Source organism: Python bivittatus, unplaced genomic scaffold (assembly GCF_059951505.1).
Source record: "Python bivittatus isolate LINGU-HERP-01145 unplaced genomic scaffold, Pbiv_v1 ctg000080_np1212, whole genome shotgun sequence".
NCBI lineage: Eukaryota > Metazoa > Chordata > Lepidosauria > Squamata > Pythonidae > Python > Python bivittatus.
In genome coordinates, this window is record NW_028277035.1 from 67,106,416 (window position 1) to 67,131,913 (window position 25,498).

General features: G+C 36.2%; 1 protein-coding gene across 3 annotated transcripts in view; it reads left to right on the forward strand.

The window, feature by feature from the left end:
• Positions 1–25,498, forward strand: part of PLXND1 (plexin D1) — a 164,226-nt gene that overhangs the window by 17,076 nt on the left and 121,652 nt on the right. For all 3 annotated transcript variants that reach the window (XR_015794916.1, XM_088134293.1, XM_088134295.1), the window contains exon 2: positions 22,119–22,295. Coding sequence is in view for 2 of the 3 variants with exons in the window: in XM_088134293.1 (XP_087990419.1) it covers positions 22,119–22,295 (177 nt within the window). In the remaining variant the exon portion in view is untranslated. The remainder of the gene's footprint in view (positions 1–22,118; positions 22,296–25,498) is intronic.

Here is a 25,498-nt window from a genome sequence, read left to right on the forward strand (position 1 = left end):
ATATTCCATTGTGAGAGCTTCATTATTTCTAGGGAGCACTTCCTTGCCTCTCATCCCTTTCATTATCTCCTCAAAACCCATAATTCTTGTGGATTTTGAGGTCATTCCAGAAAATCTCAGTCAGAGTCTCACATCATAGATTCCATGGTTATGTCTCTGTTGGGTCCTGATTTGACCCCTTAATTGGCTTCTTAGCCCTCTGCAGCTCCTCCTTATTTTTTAAGAAGGAACCTTCTGCGAGTGCGGTGACAGGAGGCATGTTGTCAAAGTATCAAAGGAAGCTCTCTCAGAAATCCTGAAACACTAAAGGTTAACACATTTATTGTACCACAAGCTTTCATGTACTAGAATCCATCAGATGCATTAAGTGTTATTTTACATTGACAGGTGTGAATGCACAGGTATAAATATATATTTTTTCTTGTTCAATATTATTCTCACTTAGGAATTATTTACTCTTGCTCAACTGTGGCTAGAAAAAAGGGTCATTTGATTTTAAAAATAAATAACATGAATTGCTCCTGATGAAGGAAGAATACTAAACACATATGAGAATATTTCTCTTCTGTTTGCTTCTTTATGAGGAACAAAAGCCACAGAAATCAAGCCTGGAAAAAAATGGTAATATTGAGAATCCTGGTCAGGAGACTTTGAATTATTTCTTATAAAAATAGCTGTGTTGGCCATGAGATAAATTTTTTAAAAAATCTATAATATATACATGGAAACAGAAGACCTTAATTTGGAATGGTTAATAGACAATTATAAGAATTGTAATTCATTCAGATATTCTAATTTATGTAGTTTGGTAAAATAAGTGATTCTGTGTTGGTTTTGATTGATTTGAACATTCTAAACTTTAGGAAAAGAATGTTAAATGTGACATTTTCTGACTATAAGATTATGGTTCAAAACATACATAAATTTTGTTTAATATATTTGATGTTGTCAAGAATTTTGGAAAATGCCAATTGATTTAATTAAAGTTGACTACCTATGGTCCGTCATTTTTTTATCCCCCATCCTCTCACTGTGATGCCAAATTTTGATAGCCCTGCCAGTTTGAGGCAGGAGATGCACTCACTGTACTCATTACAAGCTCTAAAATAGGAAAAAAATTAGCAAAGTCCAGCTCATCTATGTGCATGATATGGTCCTGCTCTCTAAACATTATTACCCAGGCTACTGTGCTCCTTACCTCCCTCCACAAATTAAGTGTAACTCCCTACCTCCCCACTCACCCTCCAAAGTTTATCTACTTTTGCTGTTAATCTTGGGAAGTGAGAATTATTAGGAAATAATTCTGATAAAAATCCCATTAAAGCATGGCTATAAACTGCAGTAATTTAATTTAACATCTATAGATGTTCAGACTGGATGGGCAAGGAGCCCAATAATTCCATTGTCACACTGTATAGTGTTTATGGCTAACTATCATCACTTTGAATTGGACCCAGAATCTTACTGCCAGCCATTGCAGCAACCTGAAGATTGGTGTTACTCTGCAGTGGTGGATTGTCCTGCCAGCAGACTGGTCACCACATTCTGTACCACCTGCAGCTTCCAAGTTATTTCCAAACGTAGGTGTATCACAGAAGTCCAACCAGGTGCTGATCAGGGCTTGGGTTAAGATCACCAGGGCATTCTGGTCTAGGTTGGGTCACAACTTGTAATACTAGCCAAAGCTGGGTGAAGGCCCACTAGCCATAGCTTCTACCTCCTGTTTAAGCAGGCGCAGTAAGTACAGGAAGATTTCTAAGACATGAACCATCTTCAGGAGAGTACCATCTCATCAAGAATAACTATCTGGACCACTGTTACCAGATTACTTTGGTAATCTCACTAGCAACTCCCTATTGGCAGGATTTAATCTGAGCTTATTTTGCCCCACCCACTCTAATAACCTCCAGGCACTAGTTCAGAACTCTCCTGGTGGCTTCATGTAGCAGAGTTCCTACTAAAGAGAACTGTTCATACTATTCATTTCCGCAGGTTCCAGAAGCTCAAAATAATCCCAGATAGTAACATAAGAACACCATCTCACTCAGCACAATGAGCTCTGCCCAACTTATATACAAACCAAAGAAGATATGAGAGACGTTATCTCCTTAAGAAATACAAGTTGATCCTGGAGCCATTTTGCACTGTCCCTCTTTCCCTAACAGGATCCGAGTTACTCTGAACAGGGCTGCTGGGTAGGAATCTGTGGATACAGTAAGCATGTTATGGGAAAAATAGGAGGCAGGAGTATTAGGTATGTTTGCCGCCTTGAGTTAACCAAAATATATTTTAAAAAGGCAGGATAAATATATTAATAATAATAATAATAATAATAATAATAATAATAATAATAATAATAATAATACATTTGGAGCACCACTTGAACACCATCAGCATTGACAAAATCAATTGCAAAAGGCAGCTTTACTTGGAACAGTAAAGGATTAGAAGGAAAGATACAGTATAAGAAAGATTCATCATTTTACTAAACAATGTGACACATGATTAAATATAAGTAAAACTACTCAAATGACTACAAAGGTTTTATTTGTACATGGTTATTTTTTAGAAGAGAACTGTGCTTACTGCTTCCAAGGTACTTTGAAGACAGTTTGTTAGAAGCAGTATTAAGAGTATAAGAAACAAAGTTTATTGTCAATCCAAAATTCTGTCCTCTGGGAAAGTTAGTCTTGAAATCTATTACTACAGCCAGAGCTAAACATAAATGAGAAACACAGCTTGAATGGTAAAAAAGGGGTTCTCTTGAGAAAAGAGCAGCTAAGAAAATATGAGCAGAATAATAGGGTAGAGCCTGAATAAATCAGATTACTTATTCCAAACAATTTCAATAGTGACATTTTAGCTGAGCTTTCTCAATTGGTGGAATGCCCTTGCAAAGAGGAGATTTGACTTAAGACTTCTGTCCCTGAGGAGCATAAGCAGAAAAATCGCATTTTCTGAGTAGAGTGATTTTAGAGAAACACAAAGGATTTTGTTTCTTAAACATATAATCCTTTGGCTGTAATAGCTTTTTCAGGGGCTATTGTTGTTCTTTAATCCATCACTTTCTTAGTTCAGGGTTTTCACTGTGTAAGCTTGAAGAATTATATTTAACACAAGATGAGGAAAAGTCAACTTGACCAGTTTGATAGCAATATAAAAGATGCACATTCTTCAGAAAGGGTAGACATTTCCCCAATAGCTCTCACTGCATGGGTACTTTGTGTCTTAGTTACACGAAGATGACATGTATTCCTAATGCTCCTTTATAACAGAAAACACCTGCCCTGACACCACTCATAGATTTAGCTGCACTGAAAATGTGGAAAGTTCTCTAATGGGGCAAAATATATCTGAATTTTAAAAGATATGCTGTCTTCAGTAGCAGGTAGTGAGAACCCTGTTAAGCAGGTTCCATAGGGTTATCAACCTGACATGCCTTTTCATTTACCATAGAAGTGGATTACTTTCTGAACGTATGTTTGTACAAAAGAAGCCGTGAAGATTCCTGAAAACCCTAAAAAAGAGAAGTACTAAAATATTTGTGGTGCAACTAGACTATTTGAACTCATGTTTGCTTTGAATCTCAAACATATATAGTATAATTACGTGTATAATTGCATATAGTTATATACAGTAACTCTTGTTTTTTGGGGGGGGTAAGATTTTAAAAGCATGGGCATTAATGGAAACCATTTTATTAAATATCTGTCAGTATTATGTTTTCATAAGGATAGCTATGGTTGTCTGTTGAATTAAGAGTTTTGCAGGACCTTAGAGCTTAACAAATTTTACAGGTTTATGCTTTGCTGGACTGGAGTTCATTAATTATGGAACTATTGAACTGAGAGAACTGTCTACAGTAGTCCTACAAAACCCATATTAAATTGCTTAGAAATAACTAATATGATGCAACTGTCTTGAACTGTTACTTGTTAATTAGTGAAGGTGCGTCTGTATTTAACACTAGCTCTTTGATTGTAGTTCTTCAGTAATTTATGAGTCTATTTAGCTGATAGAGTAAGTCTTGAAAAAATTTCATACAGTCATACTAACCATCACAAAGTATTTCAGATACCTATTTTTTTTTCTTCCTAGTGTTTTCCCCCCATGTGCAGGGTCTGCTTTTTTTTTGGATCAACCAAATGTTGAATGTTTCAGATTCTTACCTGCTAGGGTAATATTGCTGTTAGAAGAAAATAGATTAATTTTTCTGTATTAATGTTTGCCAGTGATAGATAATGTTTGTAGGATTATTATTATTATAATAAAAATAATATATTTATTCAAAGTAATTGTATATATTGGTCAGTTTTCAGTCAATTAAAATTTACAGTTATTTTTACACACACATATATGCATAGTTTTACACATGCATATACACTATACATATGTATAGCCTCATATTGCTTTAAATTTCCAAGATATTTAGATTTTTAAAATGTTCATTTTTACTGGAAAAATTGTACTTACATATATTGTTGTAGTATTTTCTTCCAAATCTCAGACATTTGTCAACATAAAATATTTTTCTTACAAACATAATTCTATACTGTGATTAGAAGAACAAATATTTTCTCCCCAATGCATATATATCAACCTCATCATCGGTTAGGCAAAACTGCAAGAAGTAGAAAACAAACTTTTATTTCTTCTAAATTTGAATTAAATGTCCCTAAGTAGTAATTAACTAAGATTCATTTCCAGGGATTTTAATGGATAAGTGATTGTTTTCTTTTCTGCAGCTGAGATATAAAAGGCTAATTATGCAGATTTTGATACATTTATTTTGATTTCTGAAATTCTCAGGTATACTCTTTTTGTTAATGAGAATTACCTAATATATTAACTTTTAATGCATTTAAAAATGTCAACGACTTCATTATTTTATCTCTCTTAAGGTACTGTTCCCTAATCTCAAAGTTCAGTTCATCTTTTTAATTCAGTAAGAATAGCGAGGTGCTGAACACCATTAGTTTTCTATTATTTCTTTTGAAACATTTTGTTTAATTCAACAATGAATTTAGCATAAAATAATATTTGGTAGCCTAATTGATCTTAAACAGTATATACTGCTGTTAAAAGTGTGATAAAAATGTATCTTCCCAAAATATTTTTCACATCCCAAGATTTTTTTTATTTACACATGTTCAAAATAATTATTTTTGATATGAATTTTTAAAGAAGAGCACGTCATTGTTTTCTTCTGTATTTCTCCTGTTTATAACCAATATTTATAATATCTATTTTTACTCTAAACAATCTACAATCTTTCAACCTGGTGGAAAAGCATTTGCCTGGTAGCCACTGAAGGCCAGAAATGGTATTCATGTGAATGATGGAAATTGCATGTATAGATGAATAGGTTAGCAGAAAAGGATAGAGCTATCTGTACATTCTGTACATACATGATATATTTTTGTTAATAATATTCATATGTCCATGTAGTGACCAAGAGTTGTACTCATCTTGAGGGTTACTTTCCTCTCCTTTTACATTACAGAAGCCAAGCAAACTACCAGGAAAGAAAGTTTTCTCTTCTGTGTCCAGGATAAAAATGCAATCTACTGCTGTGACAAAAGCAGGGCTTTCCTTTCTTTTTCTTGTCCCATCGTCCTAAAAAATAGTATCTTTTTGTAGGATAGTAACTTTGTTTATGTATAAGTCTGGATTATTTAGTGTGCTAACATCTAGACATGTTAATTTTAGTCCTTGCAGGTTTTTAAGTTATAACTGGTCACTATTCAAGGCTAGACATGGGACCGAAACAGCATTGTTCATTTTTGTGAATTATCTACAGGGAGATTTGGACAAGGTGTGTGTGAGACCTCTTCTTTGCAGCCTTCAGCAGCATCAACCATGGTATTGTTCTGAAGTGCCTGCAAGGATTGAAGATTGGAGGCATTATTCTGCAGTGGTTCTGGCTCCAACTTGTATATAAGTTACAACCATTCTGAAATGAGATGTCCTGCTGCAGTCACTCAAGCTCTTATTACTGCTCCTGAACACTACTCAGAAGCTTCAACTAATGCAGAATAGAATTGCCTTCCTGCTGACATTTAGTGGACACAATCATGTAATATCTCTGTTGCAGGAGCTGTACCTATTACTGATTTCCTTCTCAGTGCAATTTAAGGTGCTGGTGATTACTTTTACTATCTACTCTGATTAGAATTTATCCACCTGATATGGACAAGCAGAAGAAGTATGCTGTAGGTTCTAAGAGAAATAGATGGAGTGTGGCCCTAGAAACAAGCTTTCTCTGCTACGACTATCACTCTGGAATAGTTGGCTTGAGTCAGGATGGTTCCTTCCCGATTAATATCCAGGAACAGCATTAAAATTCTGGTCTTCTGCAGAGTGTACCAAACATAATGTTATGCTGCACTATGGTTGAATTAGCCAGCAATTATGGAAATTGTTGATACAATATTTTCATAATTGTTTTGTTTTTATAACAGATTTTTTGTGGGTCATACTTAAATGTATGTAAGCTGCCTCAAATTTATAGATTAAGGTGGCATACAGGGCTAAATAAATAAATAATATATTAAATAATATATATATTAAATATTAAACATAAATATTAATAATAGTAATATATTAAATAAACTAAAAATCCTTGTATTCTGAGAAAGGAAAGCTGTCAATGTTGATTCCTTTATAATGTTGATTATAGCTCTGATTCTTCTTCAGTATCTATTTTATATTTCTGTGTATAATTAAAAATAGCTTGAAAGAAGTATCTCCTCTGTGCTTACTACAAAATTAAACTCTCTCCATTGTCTTAGCATTTGGATGCAAATCTAATACAATCTTCAATAATTATAAGCTTGCTTCCATTCTGTATGCACTGTTTTTATAATCAATGCCTAAAAAACAGCTAAGCGTGTTTTACTCTATCATAAGACTCTAGTATACCCAATTGGAAACTCTGGATGTAAGATAGGTGTATAATTTCTACATATGGTTTCTCCTTCAAGTGATGTTATGGAAAGACTTATATATATAAAGGTTTAATCTGATTAATATGATTTTGTGTGAACAAGGTTTAATTTGTTTAAGATGTGAGAGCCATTGTGGGTTTATTTGTTCTAATGTGTATTTTTCTTCTTTTTTGTTGAATTTTTAATATTGTAATTTAATTTTGTATCTTGCTTTTTTCTTTTGTTATACAAGTAGTATTTTCTTTAGATGCCTAATATTTCATTCTGATGAAATTCTATTGAGCCTATTGAGAGAAATCTTTGCACTTTGACTCCAATTTACTGTAAATCATCATTGAGTGGAAAAAGAGAGAAAAATAAACTGCATATAGAATGAAAGAAAACTCTTTGAAGTCTGCTCAGTTGAATGGATTCTTTTAACTATTGTAATATAATATCCAAAGATTGTGAGCTGAAACAGCTATTTATTTTTCTCAAGGAATTGTAGTTGATGTCACTAGCTTTTGTGCAGTGAATGTTCATTTATAACCACAGTGATGACTCATTATGGGTTGTCAGAGGCAATCAGTTAATAAGTTTACATTCATACATTTAATTGTTGGATTGGAAATCTTATATATCAAATGTGTTGTCATTTGCTTATTTTCATATAACAGTAATGGGGGAATTCTCTGTCTTATGTAGCTAATGTTATACAAATACACAAACATATGTATATATTTAGTGTGTATCTCAGTGCAGTGCATCTTAGTGGCCTGCATATATAGTAAACACTTTGAGTTTGATCAAATAAGTAAAGATACTTGACTTTACTATTTTATGACAATATTAAATTGTGTAGGATCCTGGAAGCTGAAATTAACTCCACCTGTAGTCCAAGAGTCCTTTTTCTCTTAAAATGATAGAAAAGACATAACTAATAATCAAAACTTATGTATTTTCATATCCAGAGTGATAACTATGGAAATATAGTATGTCTCTCATTTTAAGGAAAATAATGTCTCACAGGAAATTTATATTTTATTTGGATATATTTGGTTGGATAGATTAAATTGCTCCAATTCTATTGTTGCTTAACAGACTTGAAAAAAAATTACAGTAAATGTGAGGAGACATCTGTACTTGGATATGCAATCCATATTTACAGTAATTATTTAATACAGTATAATAATTGTTATTCTACAATTCATCACTATTGCAAGACTTTATATGTTGATGAAAAACTTAATGTTTATATGGGTTTAAGTCACAAGGTAACATTGTTCTGAATTGTTATTTTCTTGAGTTCAAATGCTTCTATCTCCCTTAAATGTTTCTGTATTGTAGCTTAATCGTGTAAAACATTAAAACATTAATTTTCTAGCTAACATTAGAAGTACGTATTTTTTTAAACATTTATGTAAAGTACTTGGCAGACATTAAGCATATGAAGCCTGTTATGTGCCATAAGTTAAAAAAAATCAGAAAAGATTACCTGACACTAGCTGTGTTCTTTTCCAAGGATGAAGTATTATAGTAGTCAACAATTTAGTCCCCTGATAGATACATGAAAGAGGCTAAAAGCTCTACTTGTATTGTGGAATTCTGAAACAAAGAACAGAGTTTGCCAGATTGATTAGGTGAAGCAGGTTGGGCTGAGGATGGTTAGCCCAAAGTCACCCATGAGTTCCATGGTTGGCCAGGGATTCCTAAGTTCTACTCCAGCCTTTTAACCGCCACACTACACTGGGTCTCTGCTGGCTCCCTATTTTCCATGCAAAAAAATTTACTTCACATTGGAACTTCTCTCCTGGCCCCTCCCTGCACAAAATATCCTGTCAGTTGGGAAGAAACCCACAGGAAACAAAAATCTCCCTTTTTCCTGAGTGTTGCCTTAATTCTTCTTCCTTTCTGTGTTTCTTCAGAAACAGATTTCCTTAAAGCTAATCTCTCTAGTTGAATTATTCTTCCCTATAGTAAAAGCTACAGTTAATTACCTTAAGTTCTAGTTCAAGATTTAAGGGGAAAATGAATATAAAGTAATTTAAATGGAATATATTTTTCTTTATCTCTAAGATTATATTCAATTATTTTCTATTATTACTTTTTTTCTTAATATTGTAATAACTCTATAATCCTCAGCCTATTCTTTGTCTGCAGGTTATACTTGTTGAATATATTTAAGGTAAAGGGAAACTCTCTTTTGAGTCAAGCTCAGCTGGTGACTATGTACCTAATGGGTCTATATTGTTTCCTTGGCAACAAAAGGAAACTATTTTCTGTTGGTTTGTTCTGGGCCTTTTTTATTTTTTAAATCCTGATCTAGTCTACAGTACAGGAATGTTACGGTGGCCCTATCCAAGTTCTGATGAGGTCCAACCCTGGTTAACTTCTTTTGAGATCAACCAAGATCAAATCGGTGATGGCACTTGATGTGAAGTGCTTAACTATAGTTATATAAAATACGCATGCTTTTCATCTCGATATAATGAAAGGGTGCCTGTTTGTTTATGTTCTAGTCTTTATATGATCAAATTAGGTTTTTTTTCAAAATCAGTTTTTAAGATGCCACATTCCTAAGTAATCAAGTGCTGGAGAGATTTTTGCCCTGCTGTCAGGGATATAATAGCAGCCCAGTAGGGAGCACTATCTTCCAATTCTTTTCCTATTCATTTTTCATTTGAGGAACTTAAACTAAAAAGCAGGTCAGTGAAGTATCTTCACTTAGGACAACTTTAATTAATTTAAATTAATTATTAATTTAATTAATTTTCCCCTTTCTCACTAGGAAACTCATGTGTTGTCTTATCATCATCACAGTTTAAGCCATACACTTTCTACTCTGTTTTCTCTTTCTCTTTTGAAAAGTAGTGGATGATGAAAAAAGGCTGTTGCTGTAAAAGCATCTAGGCCATGGAAATATTTAAGCAGTATTTTTATAAATATTTATTGAGGAGAAAATTGGTAAAAATAATTAATTTTAACGTATAACATTTTATGCCTAATATTTAAGGTACTAAAAGCCTCTTTGCTTCACTTCTAGCCCCAGTATTCATAGATATGAAGATTCAAGATTTTTTAGCAGGAATAGAATCCGTGTATTCTATTAGCACATGAAGGAGAATTGGACTTAAATGAACGCATATTATAGCCTTCCCAGACTTGAGCTTCAGCTCTCAAGATTCTCAGCAAAGACATGCTAGGTGAGAATCTCCTGTTAGGAAAATCTGATACCATATCTTGGGAACAAACTATTAAGCTAGTGTTGGCTAGTTTCAAGAACACAATATCTAGGAAAGCTGAATGCTGTAATAATATACGGGATTTATTAAGTGAAAATTCACTGTGTCCCACAGAAGATACATACATTTTAGAAAGTTAAAAAAAGATGTTAATCACAATTAGACATCTTAAAGGGTTTTTTTAAGCCCAAACTTTCTAGTTTGAACTATTTGCTAACTTATTAGCTAAATACATTATCCATCCGTCTTTCCTTTCTCTTATTTCTCTGCTTTACTAGTTAATTTGCCATCCTTTCTTCTTCTCCATTTTGAATTTAGTCTTCTATATTCTAAAGTATTCATAATTTTTATTTCAAATGAATAAATTTAGCATTTGAACCTACTCTAGTGCAATTTTATATTTGGTGTAGTCTATTCCCAAGGAGAAAATGGAATTTTTCTTACTTAAAGTTTGTCCCTTAGTGCAATTTGTAAGGTATACTCTAGACTTGATGCTCATATTTGGTGATCTAGAGCAGCTCTGTGTAACTTAGTTGCCATGGACAGCCCCTTGATCCTCTGGTCAGCTTTAGGATGGTTGCTGATATGAACCTTTGCAAAGGTAGTGGAGTGACCCAAGGCTAAGACTAGATAAAACTAGGTAAGGATACCTTCCTGAAGGCCATTCAGGATTGTTCTGGCTCCTTTGTTAATGATTTTGAGGTGAATCTGGGGTGTGAAGTGGCCCAGGCGATAGACATTATCACTTCTAAGCACAGTTCCCCTTTCCCATTCATTGTACCAAACCAGCCCCTGATTTAATGGGGGAATTGAGAGCAATGAAAGAGAAGGAATGACAGCTTGGATATACATAAGGGAGATCTTATACTGAAATGGATCAAGCCTAGACTAAAACCCATTTACAGCACTGTAGTGAAGGCAACAAAGAATGTTTACTTTTCTGATTCCTTTGCATAGAATAGGCTGATACTGCTTTTGTGCATTGTGTGTTACATTCTCCAAGGAGAATATTTGCACAATTAGGTTTCATGTACCAGCTACAACCATTCCTGAGTCAGTCAACCTGGCAACAGTTAAATCTCAAGGGTCTCTAATTCTTTAATAGTGGTCTGGAAATTTTACTTGATGCAAAATGCAGTAGCCAGTCTGCTAACAAAAACATATTAATGCCCAAGTTGAAAGACTTGAACTGGTTGCCGATTGTTTTTCAGGCACAATTTAAGATGAAGGATTTGACCTCTAAACCCCTAAATAGTTTAGAGCCTAACAATCTGAGAGATCTGCCTAGTCACTAAGTTAGGAGGAAAGGCTTGCTTAAAGAAACCCTCGATTTCTGAGGTCTATTTGCCAAGCACATGTAAGATGGCCTGTATTGCTCCCAAGCTATAGAATGTACTCCTTAAAAATTGTCCTTAGTCCCCTTCTTTTTTCTTTTAGGAAAGGGATTAAGATCTTCCTCTTTTGTCAGGTATTTTCAGTTTGATTAATTAGTATTTTAATTGTTTTTCTCACATTTAAAAGCATATTTTAAAAATAAATGTTTTTGTTGCTAGTAGTCTGTCCTCAGGGCAGAAAGGTAAGCAGTAAATATAAGGTATATAATTTGTTAATTAAATTTTTTTGTAGCTTTTCTGTTTGGAAGAATACTTAAAACAGTTAAAGAACTCATATAAACAATGTGATGATGATGATGATGATGATGATGATTGAGTTCAGTTACATGGGAGAAAATAACTGTATTTGATAACTGGAGTGGAGCTACTATTGAAGTCTGCCCTGCCTACAAATATTTGTTGTAGGTCTCTTGAGTTTGCTATAGACAATACATCTTCTCTGTTTTTTGCATTAGCATGTTATATGAATTGATATTGATATATTGATATACGGGAACCATGGTTTATGGCTTACTACAGTGTGTGAGCTCAGCTGAGACCTACAGTTAGGGAATAGTCTGTGGTGTCCTGGTAGTTGTCCATTCATCCTTCAGCTTGCCTGGTTTATTCATTGAGAATCATTCATTGAGATCTCATGAAGACAGAGATCAGGAACCTATGACTTTCTTGATGTTGCTGAACTACAGGTCCCAGCCCCATATCATCTTATCCAGGGTGGCCAGGGTTGAGGAATACTAGGAGCTGCAAGGTTTTGATATCTGGAGGGGCACAAGTATTTTATTGCTGTGCTAAATTATTAGGGCTGTGTGCAGCTTCAAAGGGGTTTTTCACTTCAGTTTGAGGAAAGCACCCTTTTTAAAACTACTTCATGAAGCGATATCCTCTCTAGTTCTTTTAAAAGTAAGGGATATTGATGTTTTGCATCACTCTGCTGGAAGAATTTTTTGCACACGCTTCTATCTACTGAAAGCATTGGAAAAGGGTTCTTGCCCTTCCATTTTCTACTTACTGGCTGCAGAGCAATGGATGAAGCCTTGGAATAATACAAAGATCTTTGTTGATTAGGATTTCATCACCTCTGTGATTCAACAAGGACAATTCCACTTCTGCAGTGCAAATTGCCTCATATTGCCTTCCTTAAATACATTTTTATATTTCAAAATTCACATGTTAAATCTATTGTTAATACAATTGAAGTCTGCCCTGCCTACAAATATTTGTTGTAGGTCTCTTGAGTTTGCTATAGACAATACATCTTCTCTGGTTTTTGCATTAGCATGTGATATGAATTCAGCTACTGATATACAGGAACCATGGTTTCCCATGGAACCATGGAAAGTCTAATCATATAATGGTTGTTGTTAGCATCACTATTGTCTCCTTGGTTTGGCTCATAATTCACACGGTTTCTATAAAACATTTCCTGCAAATCACTAATGTAGACAAGAATCAGTATAGCAGTTACAGTGTATGAGTATAGTAGGGGACTTTATGCATTGTGTACTCTTTCGTATATTGCTGGCATTTTCCTCATTTTATTTTCTATGAGAAAGAAGTCATATGTACAGTACATGGCGATAAATGACTTTCCATTTTATGCAAGTGGTAAATCAGCCAGCATGGAAGAGAGCACTGTACTTCATCTAAATATATATTACTTAACATGACCAGTCAAGTCAGGGTTCAGAAGGTATAGAAATGATTTTAAGATGGTTTATTATTATGGCTTGCTTGGGCACAATAAACTACATTCTCAATGTAGATGGAGGTAGAAGCTTTATCCTTACTCATTTGTTTCTCTTGTATGAAAGGTGAGGCGAATTTGGGGCTAGGTGTTATATTCACAAATGCAATTTATGGCCTAATCTGCACATGAACCAGATAGATTCCATTACATCTTACTATCAGTGGATCAGGCTGTTAAGATTTTATTATTAAAAACCTCACTGCAGATATCATTATGAAAGAGGCATGGGACCATGATTACAATATATATAAATATTTGCTATATCATGGAAGAACTGTTAAATAAAGCAGTGAAAGGAATAGTAAAATAATAAAAGGGAATTTGCTTATGTAAAGTAAGAAATGTAAACATTGCTTCAAAGATGAGAGCAATTTAAAAAAAAATATAATTAATGTAGAAATGAAAAATATATTTTACAAAGCTCTTCATATGATAACACATTATCTCTTCTTTCATATCTTAAATACTGTGCTATATCTTGGAAGTCATGTTTAATTCTTATGGCACTTGCAATGGATAAAAGGTTTTTAAATGTATTTTTTTCTACTGTGCCTTAAGTACAACAACCTGAAGAGCTATAGAGATGTTAGAGTGCTCTCTAATTCAACACCACTACTATTATTACACTCTTCCAAGTCCTGCTGTACTTCCTCATCATGAAGAAGGGTATTCCTGGGAGGGAAGAGTGAAGAACACTGGGAATGTTCACAAAGAGTGTATACTCCCAGCAGGGTCTCCCAGGGCATAAAGGTCATCCTAGCTGTCTAGCTAAAGGAAGCAAGCACCTGCATTGGACAGCTGTGATACAGGAAGGTGCTGGAGGCAGATTATCACTTTAGTGACAATAGCAAAGTCATTATTTCATACTACACCGGAGAAGGCAATGGTAAAACACTCCTGATATAGCAAAAAAAGTTCTTGGGCACAATGCAGTCAATAACCAAATAATATCAATTAGGCTTTGTGGACAGCCTTTTAAATGAAGATTGTCCTAGTTTATGCTCTAACCACTGATGCAGAAGAAGAGGAATTTGGTGAGTCCTGTGGTCAACCGCAAATGAACAAAACATGTAGGCAAAAGGTACTGCTTGTGGCTAGAGACTGGAATGCTAAAGTTAGAAATAGTAAGGAGGACAATGTAGTTGGACCATATGGCCTTGGAAACAGAAATTAAGCAGGAGAACAACAATTTCTGTCAATCCAATTACTTCTTCATTGTTAACACAGTCTTCAAATAACCAAAATGATGGCTATATATATGGACATTACCAGATGGAGCACACAGAAATCAAATTGATTATCTTACAACAGGTAGTTCAAAGAGGTGGAAGAGCAGCAAAGATGTAACTGGTGCTGACAGTGGAAAAGATCACAAATGGCTCACGTGCAATTTCCAAGTCAAGCTAAAGTTGAAGAAAAGCCAACCAGTTTCCACAATATGTTTTTGAATATTTATCCACCATTTTCAAGAAAAACATCAGGATTGCTTTGAAGTCCTGAACTTCATTGATAGGGAACCAGAGGAACCATGGAATGAAATCAAAGAAGTTGTTAAGGATGAATGAGGAAAGAGAATGCCAAAGATCAAGAAACAGAAGAAAGCAAAGCAGATGTCAAAACAAAGGATATAAATTGCCAAGAAGAGAAGCCAAAGCCAAGAAAGGCAATCTGGTGAGATACTGAGGTGGCTCCATTATTATTAACTTCTACTCTTTGCCTAATTTTTGTTCACTTTTTAGTCTTGTGTTTTTAAAGTTTTAATAATAACAATAACAATAATTGTTCTGTATGCCTTGTTGTATGCCACCCAGAGTCACTTGTTTGTGAGATGGGCAGCCCTATAAATTTGGTGAATAAATAAATCTCAAAATTTTTTAAAGAGCAGTTAGAAGAGACAAGAAGCCATATTATGATATCTGTAAAGACACTGAGGATGGAAACAGATACAAAAAAACAAGGAAAGACCTCTCAGTTCAGAAGCAGATTCCAGCCTCAAATTAGTATGCTAAATGATACTAGCGGACAGATAATAACTAATTCACAGGAGATCAAGCAAAGATGGAAGGAATTACTGAAATACTGTACAGTAGAGATGTCAGCATCCAAGATACCTCAGAATATATTCCCAATTTACAAGAACTTCTAGTATTAGGACATGGAGCTAGATAAGCATTCCTGATCATTCCCAAGTTGGAAGGCTACAGGAATGTGTACAAAAATACGGCAAACCACAGAAGAAGGATCAACAAAAATTCTAACCAAACTATGTCAGCAAGTCTGGACACAATGGCTGATAGAATAGAAGAGATCAGTCTACATGCAAATTCCAAAGAAAGGAGAATTAACAGAGTATGCAAACTATCATGCAATATCCTTGATTTCACATGCTAGCAAAATAATGTTTAGGATCATCCAACACAGATTAGAGCCATACTTGGAAAGGGAGATGCCAGATATTCAAGCTGGTTTTAGAAAAGGCCACAAAACAAGAGACATTACTGTTGATGAGTGCTGGATAACTGAGAAAGTCAAAGTAGTAAAGCATGTTCTTCACTGATTATAAAAAAGCCTTTGATTGTATCAACCATGTCAAGCTGTGGAATGTCCTTAGGAAAATCAGAATCCCAGAACATTTCATTGTCTTCATGTGAAACCTATACACAGGACAATAAGTCAGACTCTGGATGGAACATGGTGAAACAGACTGGCTCGAGGTCAGCAAAGAAGTGAGACTACGCTGTATACCAGGCCTGCACAACTTATAGAGGGGGAAGGGCCACATTGATAAATTAAAAATAAACTTGGGCTGCAAAAGAAGACCTGGCACACCAAACAGCTCTTTGGTGGCTAGCAAAGAGGCAGGATTGAAGCTGGAGGCATCTGTGAGGCCTGGAGGCATTGAAAGGGTTTGGCAGTACATCTTTTGGGGTGGCAGCAGCGAATCCTTCCTGGTGGCAGCAATGTTTGGCAGTGGTAAATTTATTGAGTCTTTAAAAAATGCCGGCAGGTCTGGGCAGGCCTGCTGTATACACTCCCCTTATTTATTCAAACTATATGCAGAAAATATATTGAGGGATGCTGAACTGAAAGAAGATTATTGTGGTTTTAAAATTGGAGGAAGAAACATCAATAACCTCCAGCACTCTGATATCTGTAAACTCTAGCAATTAAAGTCAAGGAGCACAGTGTAAAAATGGGATTAAGATTAAATATAAAGAAGACCAAACTAATGACAACACGTGCAGCAACCAGCCATAGAATTTACAATGAAGATGTTGAAGTGGTGGATAGCTTCTGCCTTTTAGGATCGACTATTAACAGTAAAGGAGCCAGGAATCAAGTAGACGACACTTCGTAGGATAGCAGTAAAGCCTTAGAAAAGATATTCAGGTGCCGTGATATGTCTACACCTATAAAGATCAGAATCATGCTGGCAGTGTTTTTTCCCTCTCTATAAGTTGTGCAGGCCTGGTATACAGCGTAGTCTCACTTCTTTGCTGACCTGGAGCCAACATGATGAGCCAACATGAAACATGGAGCCTGTTTCACCATGTTCCATCCAGAGTCTGACTTATTGTCCTGTGTATAGGTTTCACATGAAGACAATGAAATGTTCTGGGATTCTGATTTTCCTAAGGACATTCCACAGCTTGACATGGTTGATACAATCAAAGGCTTTTTTATAATCAGTGAAGAACATGCTTTACTACTGACTTTCTCAGTTATCCAGCACTCATCAACAGTAATGTCTCTTGTTTTGTGGCCTTTTCTAAAACCAGCTTAAATATCTGGCATCTCCCTTTCCAAGTATGGCTCTAATCTGTGTTGGATGATCCTAAACATTATTTTGCTAGCATGTGAAATCAAGGATATTGCATGATAGTTTGCATACTCTGTTAATTCTCCTTTCTTTGGAATTTGCATGTAGACTGTTTCCATCCTCAGTGACCCTCTGTGGAAACCAAAGTTGGATTTTGAAGAAGCAGGATAGATTGACAATTGATGCTTTTGAACTTTGGTGTTGGAGAAGACTCCTAAAAATACCATGGATAGCTAAGAAAACAAACTGATGGGTAATAGAACAAACAATCCAGAATTCTGACTCAAGGCCCAGATGACCAGGGTCAAATTATATTTTGGACACATCATATGGAGAGTGAACTCCCTTGGAAAGTCCATAATGCAGGGAAAGATGAACAAAAAGAAAAGAGGATGACCAGCAGCAAGATGTATGGCCTTGATTTCAGTGATGATGGATGTGATGAAAAACCTATGTGGTTGGTCAACACCAACTTAATGGTACATAATTCATCATTGCCATTATCACTACTGTTACTACCTATGCTGATGCTCCTCCTCCTCCTCCTCCTTCTCCACCACCACCACCACCACCACTCTACTTGTCTAACTGGCTATAATTCTCCCTCTGTATCTGGGCCAGCATAGTTTTATCCTATTCATTGAAAGCTCTGTCCAAGTACATATTTCAGTAGTTCTGATATCTTGGTTTGAGTAGTTTCTTTTAATGAAGTACAAAGGAATAAAAATTCAAAAGCACATTTGAATTCCATTCTAAATAATACGATCTGAAAATAATAAGCACTAAAACAATGATATGTTTTCCTAACTTTTATATTCCTGAGTCTTGTTACAAGAGAGAAAACACTGTCGATAAGCATGTACTGGTACATTCATGGTTTTGTCTTGATTAGATTGTTAGCATTGGTTAAGGTATGCAGAATTACTTCAACTATATCTTGTATTTTTCACAATGATTTTCAGTCATATTGGACATATCTTTCCAATCAGAATGCTGTCTAGCCTAAACTTTTTACCTGTCAGGTAATGGTAAGGATATTTAGTAAAGATAGTAAGGCTGCAATCATATGCGGCATGTGTTTATGAATAAACTTTGTTGAACAAAGGGGAGTTTCTGAATAAATGTAGTGTGAGACATTTATCTTTTTTTTTTTTTATGTCTACAATAGCAACAAGAAAAAACTAACCTGTATAGAGTTGAGAAAGGCGAGAGTTGTTAATGGACAAGTGAGTACGGTAACCTGTTAGAAAAGGTTCCTGGCCTTTTAGCTTTTGAATCCATTTATGACTTGATTTCAGACTTTATCTGTACATAATACTGCTGCTTGCAAAAATAGCTGTACAAGACTATTTAGCTTTGCTTATACAGGTAGTCCTTATTTACTGACCATTTGAAGTTACGACAGCACTGAAAAATGAGAGTATGACTGGTCCTCAAAGTTGCAGCCATCCCCACAGCATCCCCGCAGTCACATGATTGCAATACAGATTCTTGGAAACTGGCACACATTTACAATGGTTGCAGCGTCCTGCAGTCACGTTAACACTGTTTGCAGCCTTCACAGCTGACTTAAGGCAAGAAAAGTCAATGGGGAAACCAGTTGTGGTCATGTGACATCATGCTTAATGACCTGCAGTGATTTGCTTAACGACCACAGCCGGAAGTGATGTAAATTGGTGCAGTCACGTGACATCACCCTTAATGACCATGCCGCTTAGTGACAGAGTTGCCAAATCCTATTGTGGTCAGTAAGTGAGGGCTACCTGTATTGATTAGTTCATATACTGTATAACAGTAAAACATAATTCTCTGGGTTATTGTAAAGAAACAAGGCTAGTGATGCATGCTACTCAGTCAGTTTTGCTCTGCTCCTACCTTAGCTAAGGAGGTAACCCTAAGTAAGATCCTTCTCCACTGGGGAGAGTATTGGTCAGCTGAAAGTGAAAACTTCACAATTCTCCCAGTCGAGAACTTAATAGTGTTGGGGCTGTACTGGTCACTTTATGCATCCCCCTCCTCTGTAGAGCGGGGGAAGCAACCTTATGGCTGTTTTCAAGGACAACTCTGATACAGCTGCTCCTACTTTCAGGCACCCCTTCTGTCAGGTATAATTCACATATCTGATACTTAATTGCTTGCCTTATATGCTTGGCCTGCATTGCACTACTTGTGATTTATTACCTAATTGATTCTGTACAAGATTTGTATGCTAATTTTCCCCAATGCGATCAATTGAACATGAGAGTTAAATAAAATGAAGTCTTTTTGAGGAAATTGGAACTGTGTGTCAGTGGATAATTTTATGAAGTAAAATTATACAGCATTATACAGTAATACTGCTGCAGTATTAAAGAACATGGGCAGAGTTTAGATGTACAAGATGTGCAAATGTTACCAGAGTCTTTCATAATATACAGCTATTTAACATTAACATTGTTGTAGAGTAGATCAACATAAATATACACAATTTAAAATGTGGTTTACTCTTAAGAAAATGCACATACTATGCATTTTAATTGTTTGTATCCACAGGGATTAAGGTAGCTTTAGTGTTGACAGTTTTATTTTCACTCATTTCCTAGTTATGCCTAGCATGGAATTTGCCCTTTCCACAGTTGCTACCCACTGAGTCAGCATCTTCATTGAGCTATCTAATATGATCCCAAGATTTTTCCTCTTAATTACTGACAATTCAGACCCCATCAGAGTGTATGTGAAATTAGCATTGCTTACCACAGATGTACATAGCTTTATACTTATTTAAACTGAGCTGCATTTGCCATTTAGTTGATCATTTACCCAGTGCAAAGAGATCCTTTTAAGGCTCATCTCTCTATTATAGGTTTTTATTGATTTGAATAGTTTGGTATCATCTGTAAACTTTGTTACTGTGTAGTCTCTCAGGTCCTGGCATGTATCTTGTTACCTCAATTTGTTTTAGTCGTTCCAGTTCCCTCCCTGAGATAGTCAGTGCAGGCTTAAGTATCCGTCCTATATCTTCTGTAGGAATGGCAGATGAAAATAATTAATTTAGTTTCTCTGCCATCTCCATATCCTCCTTGAACATCCTTAAAATGTCTGCATTAAATAAAAAAGTGAACATAAAAAGATATATGGATCTCTGTTTTATATCACTATGTATCATAAAACAAGAATCTTCCTAACTCCTAATTGTCTTTTCGGTTAGGAAGGGGATATGAACCTTTGCTGTTTTTATTTATAATATAGGGTTCATGGGATTTTTGTTAAAGCTGCATTTTATTTTATACTAAAATTTCTATGCCATTGTATTCCAAACAGCTGAGAGTGGCATACATAAAAGCAAAACAAAACCAGAAGATTAAAAATACAGTGGTACTTCGGGTTACGAACGCCTCTGTTAACGAACTTTTCGGGTTACGACCAGCTCCGGCCGCAAAAATTCACCTCGGTTTGCGAACTCCGCCTCGGGGTACGAATAGGATACGCGGCTATTTTCCCTCCCGTGACACAGTCCGCGGCCATTTTTCCACCCCTGACACGTGGTCCACGGCCATTTTTCCGCCCCTGACACGTGGTCCGTGGCCATTTTTCCACCCCTGACACGTGGTCTGCGGCCATTTTTCTGCCCCTGACACGTGGTCCGCGGCCATTTTCCGCCCCGACACGTGGTCCGTGGCCATTTTCCCGCCCTTAACACGTCCGTGGCCATTTTTCCGCCCCTGACACGTGGTCTGCGGCCATTTTTCCGCCCCTGACACGTGGTTGTAGGGAGGGGGACTCTCCATCCAAGCAATAGCTGCCTCTCTGTCCTCCATGCCAGAATGGATTAACGGTAATTACATTGAACCTTATGGGGAAATTTCCTTCAGGTTGCGACCAATTCGGGGTGTGACCAGAGTCACGGAACAAATTAAATTCGTAACCCGAGGTTCCACTGTAACAGTACTTAACAGTACAGATAGTCCTCGACTTATGACCACAATTGGAACCAGAACTTCCATCACTAAGCGATATGGCTGTTAAATGAGTTGTGCCCAATTTTACGACCTTTTTGCCAGTCATTAAGTGAATCATGTGGCCGTTAAGCAAATCCAGCTTCCCCATTGACTTTGCTTGTCAGAAGCACTGGGAAGGTTGCAAATTGCGATCATGTGACCCCAGCATTGTAAATATATGCTGGTTGCCAAGTGCCCAGATTTTGATCACGTGACTGTGGGGATGCTGCGATGGTCATAAGTGCGAGGACCAGTCATGAGTCACTTTTTTCAGCACCATCGTAACTTCAAATGGTCATTAAACAAATGATCCTAAGTCAAGGGCTACCAGTATGCATTTTAATGGTATTGATTAATATGGCTAGATATAACACCTAATACCCCTGAATGCTCTCTCTCAGGACATATTTTTACTTCTTTACAGAAATTCATTAGGGAGAAGGTAGTTATTATATATGAGGCCAAGCTGTACCATAAGAGTAGCAGCACCAGTGAGAAGGCCCTGTCATGGGGTCCCTGCAAAAGGGATTCTCTTGGAAATGAGACCTTCTGCAGGTCCTCTCTCCCAGATGAAAATAGCATTCCAAGCTTGCAACTTGCAGATCCTCCTGGACTCATAGCATCTGCTGGAACAGTAGGTAGAGGCTGTGGCTAGGAGAACCTTTGCTTAATTATATCTTGTGTGCCAGTTTGCAGCCATTCTTGGATCAGGAGGTATTGTGCATGGTCACTCACACCCTTGTCATTTCAAGTCTGTGCTATGGCAACTTGTTCTACATAGGACTAAGCCATGAAGACTTAACTTTTCAGGAGAGTGTTTGGGAATGCTGAGGACTACTCTACCATCATTATGTGCATATTTAGTGGATGTCTATTTGATGAGTCCTGATGGTCTTGATGCATTGGTGGATGTAAGCTGCTTAGAGTCTTCAGGAATTGAGCAGCACAGTAACCACAATAAATAAAATAAATAAATAAAATGATATCCACTAATATATCCTTTTCTTTTCAGTTGCAACCAGAACAACTGGACTGTGGTGCAGCACATCTCCAACATCCACTATCAATTTTGCATCCTATCAAGGCACAGCCAGTGTTTACTTCACCAGGCCTTACATCAGTGGCAGTCTCCAGTATCAATAATTACACAGTTGTGTTTTTAGGAACAGCAAATGGAAGACTGCTTAAGGTAAAATGAACTGGATACCAAAAGGCTACTGACGGATCTATGAGTTTTTGCAATTAACAATGGAGTATCTTTTGACTATGAACATCTTGTTTCTAAATGCCAGGTTGATGGATTTATATCATGCTATGCTGTTATGGTTTGTAAAGCATAGTTCATAAGTTAACAGGATGTATGAACCAAGTCGTCTGTGGTTTATTCAGCAAACTATGATTTTACCTGTGGTTATAGAAGTGGCTAACTTTCTTCATTAATCAAGGTTCTAATGAGGCATTTACTTTCCATACTAGTTACTCTCTCATCTCCCATCTCTCAAGGATTTTATGAACTCTGTTGCATGATATTTGCATGTTCATACTCTTTATGTGGAAGAAGCTGCAAGCTTATGTAATATTGATACATTTTCTGAACAGCCTGTATATATTTATGAAACCTTAATTTTGAGAAATCCTCTGAATAGTATATTTTGGTCTTTGACCATAAATCAATTTTAAAAAGTAGAATTAAGGCTCCAGACTAGAAAGCAGGAGGCTGTGAGTTCTAGTTCCACCTTAGGCATGAAACCCAGTGGATGGCTTTGGGCCAGTCACTTTCTGTCAGCCCAACTCACCTCACAGGCTTATTGTTGTGGGGAAAATAGAAGGAAGAAGGAGTATTTGGTATGTTGACTGCCTTGAGTTATTTATAAAAATAATAAAGGCGTGATAAAAAATCTTTAAAAAAAAAAGAACCTTGGAGAAATTTTAGCCCATAATGGGTGTGGCTGTGCCTATCCAAACAAGAAAGTAGGTTGCCTACGACATTTCAATACTTGGGGAAGATGAAGATATTGCTTACGTTGCAAGGAGCCTTGATTTTTTTTTTTTTTTTTTTACCCTAGAAAAGCCTTATTATCTATTTCTCAGTTTGACATTGTGTCTTAGGCAGTCAAGACTAGTGGGGAGCCTGCAGCCTGCAATTTCATAATCATTATATCCATATGATAGTTAATGGAAGAGAATTTTATTCTTAGTACATGTCAGCTTTGCGTGTTGTCTGACAGCAGAGAAGACTGCATACTGGTATGTGAAATCTACCCAGAAATCTTTAATTACCTGCGTAGGACCAAACTGAAACAAGGAATCTGTGCAGCATTTTCACCAAGCTATTAATGCTATTCAGAATCACATATCACCCACTGTAATTGGTTTACTCTACATTTTCTTACTCTGTAGATAATTCAGCTGATTGTATACTTATATGTATCTGTCTTTCCCTTGGTCCTTCATTCAGCCCTGGGTTATAGAGCTTTAAATCTATGACTTATTAATAAGCTATTTGGTAAAGTTATTGTAGGTAACAGCTTAAGTGAGCCAAATAGTAATTCTATTCTCCAATGTTCAAGTATGTTTATGAGGTACTGTGGGCAAAGTTATGCTGATGCAGCTTATTTGATGACAACCCTGTTGATAAAATTAAAGAATTCGTGTTTGGAAAATGTAAGGATGGCCTGGCATATTAATCTAAGATTCTCTTAACTCAAACAGAAAAATTAATTACTTGTTAAAGTCATCGCACAGGCTTTCATTCTTCAATAAAGAAGGAATTGGCTGTTCCTTTAAGTTGCATATGGATATACAATATCTCCTAATTCTTAACTTTTAATCAGCAGTTGAGGCTAGAGTGCAATCAAGATGTTATTTAATATATTGTAGGAATAAATGCTTGTGCTTGAGACGTTATTGCACAGCTTTTTAGTTATTAACAATGCCTCCTTATACATTTTTCCTCTCTTGATTGGTACTTGTGAAAAACACAGACAACTCTCCCACACTCGCAGTGGTCAGTTCCTGATTGGTCCTAGTAATTACTGAACTGAAGAGAAGGCGTGAAAGCGTGTCTGTAATATGCCTGTTTTATCCATGTGGAAACAGTACATCAGAGACCAAGATTTAAGGCACCATCATTGCTTCCAAGCCAGGAACAGCCAGCAGCTGCAATAACTTCACTGTCTGCTGCTTGCTGAAGAAAGAGCTCAGTATCAGCCAGCTGCTGCTTACACCTATGCCTGTTAAATAGAAGTCTCCGTCTCATAGAAAAACATGACCAGAAACTGTTCTATATCACTCTGAAGATAATAACATGTAATGTAGAATATTAGATCAGAGTAGGAGGAGAAAAGAAGGGAATCCAATTTCTTCACTGCTTTGAAAATGTTCCTAGCAGGTGGAAAAGATATCTGAGGTTCCCTGGCTTGATATTTGCCCAGAGGCCCAGTTTACACAACAAAGTGCTAGGTAACTGGCATCAGAGTCAGCAGCACAGGCAACGAATGTGAGCTACATTCCTCACATGGCTTATATTCACACAGTAATAACAGCTCTGTTTCCATTATCATATCAGAAACGGCAGTCTTATCTGCTGAACCTCCATTAGAAAAAGATTCTTAGCTCTTTTATTCCTAGGATAATTTGTGGAGATAGCTGTAATCTAATTGTACTCCACAGCTGCACAACCAGAAGCCTTTTTACCTTGGGGGCTCCTTCTTACTTGGCACAGAACACAGAATATTTGAGTTATAATTCAGGTTTCCCATCCAAGACAAGATAGTAAAAGGAGGATAGGCAATGTTCAGCCAGTTCCTAAGAAGTAATTATAATTTCCTATCACATAGGCAATTAATATGGTCCAGTAAATGATAAAGTGCACCAGACAAAGGCATATCACAAGGGCCATTATGAATGGCACATTCAAGAGAGTCATTAACAGAGCAAAAGTAAATGTAAAGCAGCAACACTTTCAGTGTTACATTAAAAATATTGCATATTAAAACCATAAGGAGATAAAACATTTTGCCAAGGCATATTTTTGAAATATAGTTTTATTAAACCTTGCTTAGTTTAAATAATGCATGACTGACTAGTTCCAGTCTAAAAACTACACTGGGATTTCTTTGGTATTTTTTAAAAATTGCTTTAGTATACAGAAAGATAAAAGAAAAATTTAAAAGGAAGAAAAAGGAAAGAAGAAACTATACATGTGTGTGTGTGTGTGTGTGTTTTAAGTAAGACAGCCTTGATCACACCAAATAATATTGATCAGTCTTTCCATTATGTCTAGAAGACCCACTTTATAAGCAGAGAGGGAACATATGTCATAAATTCAAGATTATAAATCTGGCATATTGGTGTCTTTCCCTATGTCCCATGCTCAATAAATCCATAGTT